Genomic DNA, 8,320 nt, shown 5'->3' on the forward strand with positions numbered 1-8,320 from the left:
TCAGCGGGGCTGATGCTGACGGGTGTCCCGTGCCAATTTGTGTCTAAGGGGCCGGGGTGGCCAAGTTGGAATGAAGGGGGGAATGAAGCAGCCGTGTTCCAAAGCCTCCAAGTTTCCAAAAGAAGCTGGAAATCTATATTTTATGTGCTATTTCCTGACGTTTAAACATCGGACACGAACTTACCATGAACTGTAGCACTAAATCAAACTCATACGCTGGATTTGGCCTCTTTTTGACCTCTGACCTGGGTCCAGGCACATGGAAATGAGATAGAAAACTGGAGGGGAACCTCGGCTTTGGGGACCTGTTTCTCCTCAGATAAATGGATAAACGAGAGGAGGGGCAGGTGGAGGCGCCGGCTGCAGACACGGGAGAGCGGGCCTCTGGCGCCGACGGGACCTGCTCACCACGGAAGCCTGGTTGCCCGGCAGCCGACGGTGCGTCTCGGCGTGAACAGCCGCCGGCGTGGGCAGTGGGCCCGCGCTGACTCCGCAGCGATGCTCCGCCGGGACCTGCGACTCCGCCGGCCGGGCCTCCCCACAGCCACCCGCCGTCGCCACGGCCCAGGCCTGCTCGGCTCCGCCCTCCCGGCTGTGGGGGGCCGGCGAGGCGGGGTGTGCGGCAGGGCCCGCGGGCCCCGAGCTGAGGTCCCGGCTCCGGCGTGCTTCGGAGGCAGCGTTTTCCCTCGGAGCCGAGGTGCTCCACGCGCTTTCTCCACACGGGGAGGGCGGGCGGGGCGGCGACACGGACGGAGGCGGCGGCGAGGCGCTGACACGCACCCCGGAGAGCCGCAACCTCAGGTGCGAGCCGAAGGCCGGGCAGCAGACCCGCGGCTCCAGGTGCGGCATCAGACCAGGCTCCTCCCGCCACCGCGTCGGAACGACCGCAGGCTGTAGGCCGACCCTCCAGAACCGCCCGGGCGGGTCCCGGAACCCGGTGCTCGCCAGCCGGGCCCGGCGCCGAGCCGAGGGCGGGACTCGCGCCGCCGCTCCGCGTCCGTCCGGGCGCCGCGGGGCCGCCATGCCGGGCCGCCTGCTGCGGGGCCTGCGGCAGTGGTGGCACCGTTACCGGTACCGCTTCGTACCTTGGATCGCGCTGAACATAAACCACAACCCCAGGTGAGCGCACGAGGCGGCTCACCGCGGGGAATCCCTTCAGCCGGGGGGCGCCACCGCGGCCGCGCCCCCTGAAGCCCGCGGGCCCGGGGTGGGCGGAGCCTCAGGCCGGCAGAGCTTCCGGTGGCCGCAGGCTTTGTGGTGGGCGGGGCCTATGGGTGGGCGGGGCCTCGGGGAGGAGGAGCTTCCGGCGGCCGGTGGGTCTGTGAGACCGCAGGCTCGTGGTGGGCGGAGCCCGAGGTGGGCGGGGCTACGGCTGAGAAGGCCGGAGTCGGTGGGCTGGGGGCCGCTCGGGGCGTGCGGCTTTGGGTGGGCGGGGCCTGAGGCCTAGTTCCCGTCGTGCCCCGCGCTGCCAGGTGGGCCCGGTAGGGGTCGCCCGCGGGCGGGGTCGCTGTTGTCCCTCGCGGTCGGCGCGTCGGGGCAAAACAGAGGAACTTTGGAGAGAGAAGGAAACGCCTGCGGCGTGAGGGCGCGTGGCCCTTCTCCCCGCCGAGGAGTCGTCAGGCGCTGGGAGCGCCGTAGGGAGGCCAAGCCGAGTTGTTGACGCGGTGAGAGCACCTCGGCCCCGCGGTGCGGGAACGGCTCCGAGTGGCGGGTGCATGAAAAGGAGCCCAAAGACCCTAAGAACGCGGAGTGTGGCGTTCAAACAGCGGGGAGAGTGGGTGCCGGGGGCAGCGATGGGACAAGCCCACGGATGTCCACGAAAGCGACCGATAACCAGAGTTTTCTGGCGCATCGTTAACTCTCTGTCCAGAAATAAGAATAAAACTTACGGGGGTGAACGTGATGCTGTCATTGAGGGGTGCTCACTCCCGGGGGAGAGAGTGACCGCGGAAGGCGTCACCCTAAATTTGTGCTGGAAACCACGCCCAGGGAGGGCCGTCACGTGAGGGCTCTCGGCGGCGGCCTCCCGTGAGGCTGTGCGTGCGGCCCCTCCCCCCGCCGGCCGCCCCGGACCCGGCGCCCCTGAGGCCTCCCGCCGCAGCTTCCTGGTCTGGAGAACCGAGGGCGAACGTGGGGGCCCAGCAGCGTTTGGTCCAGACCGGGCCTTCCTGAGTCCGCTGCTCGGGGCTCGGGTCGGGCTTGTTGGCAGTTGGGTCACTCTCCCCCAAATAACTCCTTTTATGAAATTCTCAGCGCTCCGCCCCTTGAACCGGAGAGGAGCCTGCTCTGGGCCGGTGACCAGAGGGTCAGGCAGGCTGCTCTGGGGGAAGGGCGGTGACCCCTCCGTTTCCAGGACCCTCCGGGACGTCCCAGGGGAAGCCAAAGACAAAGTCATCTCAGACGAAGAGGTCCTGGGGGCATTGCTGCGCCTCTTCCAGGCGCTCTTCACCCACGACCTCCCTCGCCAGCGGGAGGTCCTGACGGTGCTCCCAGAACCCGTCCGGTCCAAGTATCAAGACCTGCTGTCAGTCCAGCCTCCAAGGGCGAAGGTGCTGGAACACAGACACCACCAGCCAAATACCTTCAACCCAGAAGACGTTCTCTATGAGACGCTGGGTTTCAGTGTTGCCCGAGCAGCCAGCTCGTTGGTGTCCGCCGGAAGGGGTGTCTTCGTCACGAAAGGACTGGCACGAAAAGGCGCCGTTGTCTCCATGTACCCTGGTAATGGTCCAGCTCGTACTTGGCCCGGGCGTTCTCATATGCCCATAAACAAAAGCTCAAAAACACAGCCAACCTGTAACCCGCACCGTGAGAATTTGCATTGGAAACTCGGATTTCCACAGGTTTTTAAATCCCGGTTTGGCAGTTAACTGCTTGTAAATTATCTTACGTTAGAAAGTATCCATGTGTACTTGTGGGATACACGCACTCTTCTTTTAAGGAAATTTTTCTACTCAATGTTTAAATTCAGGAGAATACGGTATGGCCTGCTTTGATCAGACTTCAGACATGTTACTTAGAAAGCACTAGAGAATAAGTCAGTTTGGTTTAGATTAATGTAAAACTGATAGGGGTTGAAACATGGAAGATAGAACATAAACTCATAAATCACTAAATAGCCCTAGCTGGTTTTGCTCAGTGGATAGAGCGTCGGTCTGCGGACTGAAGGGTCCCGGGTTCTATTCCAGTCAGGGCACATGCCGAGGTTGTGAGCTCCATCCCCCGTGGGGGGCATGCAGGAGGCAGCCGATCAATGATTCTCTCTCATCATTGATGTTTCCCGCCCCCCCCTCTCTCTTTCTCTCTTCCTTCCTCTCTGAAATCAATAAAAATATATTAAAAATAAGTAAATCACTGAATAAAGACCTTCCTGCCATTTCTGCACTGGAAAGTAAGCAGCTTCTTTGCAGATGATGAACTAGAACAGCGGTCGCCAACCGGTGGTCCGTGAGGTCTGAAAGGTTGGCGACCGCTGAACTAGAAGGCTCAGGAAGATGTGTCATTGGTTGAACTGGTAAGGGTTTGGCGAAATGGAAAATATATGTGGATGCTCCAGTCAGAGCTGTTTCCAAGAAGTCCTCTGACCATTTTCTAATCGGCATCCCTAAGCAAGGGAGGCTCACGCGACACAGTTAGCTCTGTGAAGACTGAACAGGACAGGCCAGCAACAAGTTAACACGGAAACAAGCGTGATAGGTCCACATGCCTGGCACCACGCAGCACCGGCGTGTGTCCTTTTCTCCTTTGCCAGTGAAAGGAGGGACAGCCGGAATGCCCGGCTCATCTGTTCCCGTGTATGGCTACATTATTTGTCATTGACAAATATATTTCTTAAAAGAGGCTTTGATAGATGTCTAATCACACTTTACTGAAAACAAAGGAACAAAAACCACAAAGCAGCCTGGCTGGCATGGCTCAGTAGTTGAGCATCGACCTATGAACCAGGAGGTCACGGCTCAATTTCTGGTCAGGGCACATGCCCAGGTTGCGGGCTCGATCCCCAGTAGGGGGTGTGCAGGAGGCAGCCAATCAATGATTCTCATCATTGATGTTTCACTCTCCTTCTCCCTTCCTCTCTGAAATCAATAATAGATACATATTTTTTAAATATTTTTTATTGATTTTTTTACAGAGTGGAAGAGAGAGGGATAGAGTTAGAAACATCGATGAGAGAGAAACATCGATTGGCTGCCTCCTGCACACTCCCTACCGGGGATGTGCCCGCAACCAAGGTACATGCCCTTGACCAGAATCAAACCTGGGACCCTTGAGTCCGCAGGCCAACGTTCTATCCACTGAGCCAAACCGGTTCCAGCTAGATACGTATTTTTTAAAAAACACACAGCAGCTCTGTCTGGGTAGCTCATAGGGTTAGGGTTAGGAATTACTCAGGGTTAGGGTTAGGGTTAGTTAGGGCTGCAGGTGTGATCCCCTATCAGGGCACATACAAGAATCAACCAACGAATGCATAAATGAGTGGAACAGCATATTGATGTCTCTCAAATGAATTAAAACGAAACCCAAGGATTGTACAACTGAGTCTGAAATGTGTTCACATTTTTATTAACCAAGTCATATTTCCAGCTGTGTGGGCATGTTGGTTCTGTGCTCTATCTGCTATTGGGCCCTCTTCAAAGGGTGAAATTGCCCGAGAATGTGATAGTCTAAGCTGGAGGTAAGAGATTAGAGAAAAGTTTGAGAAAACAAGTTCTTACAAGTTATGTATATGTTCCAGAGAAAGGTCCTTATCATGGTGTTAGTGGGCTTTACATGTTGCTGTAATGTCCCTTTGTCTTGTTGTATGGCAGGTACAGTATATCAGAAATACGAGCCAATCTTTTTCCAGTCGATTGGAAATCCATTTATTTTTAGATGCTTGGATGGCGTACTCATTGATGGAAATGACAAGGGAATATCGAAAGTCGTGTACAGGTAAGTTGGTGCCTATGTTTGAACTTCATTATAGGAGACGAAATCACACAGCAATGACTATGACCAGTAGCGTTGGTTGCCCTATTGGTGGAAGTGATTTTGTAAGAGAAATCGCACTTTCTCGGTTGTAGGGCTGGTTTTGTAATTTTGAATTTTCGGATCCAGACGAGCAGTCGGTTGGCTGAAGCTCTCACCGGTTTCAGGTCTTGCAGTGGAAGGGACCGACGTGGCCCTTTGAGAATGAGTGACAGCACCTGGCTGACATCGGAAGCTCAGAACCCTCTGGCGGTAGGCCAGTATGTCAACAATTGTTCCAATGGTAAGTGGGCACCATGGGGTGAGAGAGACGGGGTGTGCTTCCTTCCTGTGCCACGTGACCGAGAGCCGGAGGCGGAGGAGCTGAGCATGTCAGCTCGTCAGAGCCTGGAGTAAACACACACACGCACACACAGGCATCCCAAAACTGTAGATGCACTTTAACAGCTGATTTCCGTTATATTTTGAAGATGAAATGCATTTTAATAAACACTGCCCTTATAATTATTCAAAGTGTGTATGCATTTTGGGGGGACACTTTATATATATGTTTTGTACATATAAAAACCAGCAGTGCCCAGGACGTAATAGGGATTATTAATTTGCGCATGTTCTCATGGTTTAGAAATCCATACGAGTGTCATAATTCAGTGCTGGTTTCCGTGGCCTAGTAAAAGGGCTGTTTCTAAAAGTTACACACTTGTTCCTAGACAGACCAGCCAACGTCTGCTATCAGGAGTTCGACGTGCCCCCGGGTTTCCCTGTGGAACTGAAGCAGTACCTCCCCAACACCGCCTACAGCTGCGCCCAGCAGAGGTGAGCCTCCCAGGAGCCTGCCTGCCTTGTCCTGAGCTGTACACATTTTGTCTTAAAAAAAAAAAAAAAAGCTGTATAGAATTTGGGGTACGTAGTTTCTTTCTTTAGTGAAAAATGATAACTTAGATTTTTTTAAAAATATATTTTTATTGATTTTTTACAGAGAGGAAGGGAGAGGGATAGAGAGTTAGAAACATCAATGAGAGAGAAACATTGGGGATGTGCCCGCAACCAAGGTACATGCCCTTGACCGGAATCAAACCTGGGACCCTTCAGTCCACAGGCCACTGAGCCAAACCAGTTAGGGCGATAACTTAGACTTTTAACACCTTAATGTGTTCATGTAAACTTACTTGAAAATAAAAATTCTCCATGAGCTTATTAGCTCATTCTTATTATTGTTGCCCATTTTTATTCTAGGTAGTACTTTATAAGTATCAACCTTAAAGTTTTTTTTAAGTGATTCTACTGTTTTTTCCAGCTACAAAATCTTCAAAAACGTTTGTACTCTAGTCATTTTAAGGATCACGCCTCCAAATGACAGGATTGGACCTAGCTGAAGGGGCCAAATTACACGTGATTTCTTTGCTCTTTCCACGATTAGATTTGGAAACTTGATCGTGAAAAAAGGAGTAGGCCGACTATACTTAAATTAAAAAATAAAATTTTAAAAAATAGTGACAAAAGGGAAATATTCAGAAGATAACATTTTTATTGTAGCAATTTTCTGTCCATTAAGTCTTCTGAGAATACTCAAGTAACAGTTTTCTTTTTTTTCAAGTAACAGTTTTTAATAAGTGATTCTGTGGAGTTATCAACAATGCGGTAGGAAAATGTAATCTTTATATCATTTCACTGAGTTGTCATTTGCTAGCAAACTTAATTTTGTATGGGCCCTATTGTCCTTTTAAAATGAATAGTACTTAAAACTTGATAACTTTTCTCCATGTGTGTGTGTTGGGTATTTATGTTTAGTTTTCTTTAACATACTCTGGGGCATAATGTGTTACTACCCAACCAGTACAGGAAACACTACATGAATAGGAACATTGAAGATTACACCTCTTGCCCTGGCCAGTGGTTAGAGCGTCAGCCGCACATGGGACAATCGGTCTGGGGTTCAATTCGCCATGAAGGGCACAAACCTGGGTTGCAGGTTCAATCCCCAGATCAATAGGATACGTGCAGCAAGCAGCTAGTCGATGTCTCTCTCATATCAATGTTGCTCTCTCTCTCCCCTTCCCACTCTCTCTAAAAAAAAAAAATCCATGGAAAAGGTATCCTCAGGTGAGGATTAACAAAACAAAAAAGATTACATGTCTTGGTGTGTCCATAAAAAGTATTTTTTAATCCAATTAATTTCAAGTAATGTTTCTAGCTTTGCAGAATACAAACATACAAATTAATTTTAAAATGCTAAACTTATAATGAATATCATTTTTAAATGCTTTTTTGCGATACCAGTTTTAAGGACCTGAGCATAGGTGTTCAGAAGTAGTCAGTTGTATAAGCTCATTGATCTGCCCTAGCTGGTTTGGCTCAGTGGACAGAGCGTCAGCCTGCCGTCTGAAGGGTCCCGGGTTCCATTCCAGTCAAAGGCACATGACCGAGTCGCAGGCTCAGTCCCCAGTAGGCAGGAGGCAGCCGATCAAGGATTCTCTCATCATTGATGTTTCTATCTATCTCTCCCCTCTCTCCCTTCTTCTCTGAAATCAATAAAAATATATTTTTAAAAATTAAATTAAAAAAATAAACTCATTGACCTGTGGTCTTTTTAAATGACATAGTCATAGTCGCCTTTTAAACACCTCCGTCAGGGATAGTATCGCCTCATGGAGATCAAGTGCATCCACCAAAGGCAGTGAGGAATGTGAACAAAATGGCGCCCGCGAACCCCATCTGGTTGTTGGCCGAGCTCTCCCTGTCCGCACTGACGGGTGCTTCTTGCTCTCAGGCCCCTTCGCTGTGTCGTCCTCGTTGCTCTCAGGGACGTCGGCCAAGGAGAAGAGCTTCTCTCCAACTACTACACCATTGTCCGCTGACTGAACAAGGAAGCAGGTTTTCTACTCAGTCCATGTGAAGATTTTGGTTAGTCATTTCTGAATTCCAGAGTGGGAACTTTTTTCTATTTTGTTTCAATTCCATGATAAAAATTATTTGCTTAATTTCAATTTCAAATTTGCAGTGCAACTCCAATTTTACTTCATCTTCACCTAAATAAAGTAGCTTATTAAAACCTACTGCCTGAATTTATAATTTTAGTTTTTCTTTTACTATATCTTGTGTCCATAGACATGTGTGGTTTACAAAATTTTAGCCAAGTCCTCAACAATTCTTTTACTGTTGATGTACATGAACTTCTGAAAAATGTTTTTACAGAATAAAGCCAAACATTTTTTGTTACCATGAGTTAATTGGTGTGTGTGTGTATCTGTGTGTAGATTGTTTTAGCTAAGGGAGAAACTGGGGCGGAGGGGCGGTATACTACTTTATTTGCACATTTACACAGACATTAAAACAGCATGTGAGCCTGGCA

The 8,320-nt window shown here is 50.4% G+C and overlaps 1 protein-coding gene across 10 annotated transcripts; it reads left to right on the forward strand.

The window, feature by feature from the left end:
* Window positions 1-413: 413 nt before the first annotated feature.
* SETD9 (SET domain containing 9) lies at window positions 414-8,193 on the forward strand. Of its 10 annotated transcripts, none has more exons than XM_079782453.1 (6): window positions 414-1,119; window positions 2,354-2,721; window positions 4,809-4,932; window positions 5,064-5,251; window positions 5,679-5,784; window positions 7,602-8,193. In XM_079782453.1, the coding sequence occupies exons 1-6, from the start codon at window positions 1,022-1,024 to the stop codon at window positions 7,828-7,830; spliced, it is 1,113 nt and encodes a 370-aa protein (XP_079638579.1). In that variant the 5' UTR covers window positions 414-1,021; the 3' UTR covers window positions 7,831-8,193. The 10 variants fall into 10 exon arrangements, with proteins under 10 accessions (XP_079638579.1, XP_079638581.1, XP_079638584.1 ...); XM_079782455.1 differs by having other exon boundaries at window positions 5,136-5,251; XM_079782458.1 differs by having other exon boundaries at window positions 5,136-5,251; window positions 7,739-8,193.
* The last annotated feature ends 127 nt before the right edge of the window (window positions 8,194-8,320 follow it).

This window comes from Cnephaeus nilssonii (genome assembly GCF_951640355.1).
Source record: "Cnephaeus nilssonii genome assembly, chromosome: 2".
Taxonomy (NCBI): Eukaryota; Metazoa; Chordata; class Mammalia; order Chiroptera; family Vespertilionidae; genus Cnephaeus; species Cnephaeus nilssonii.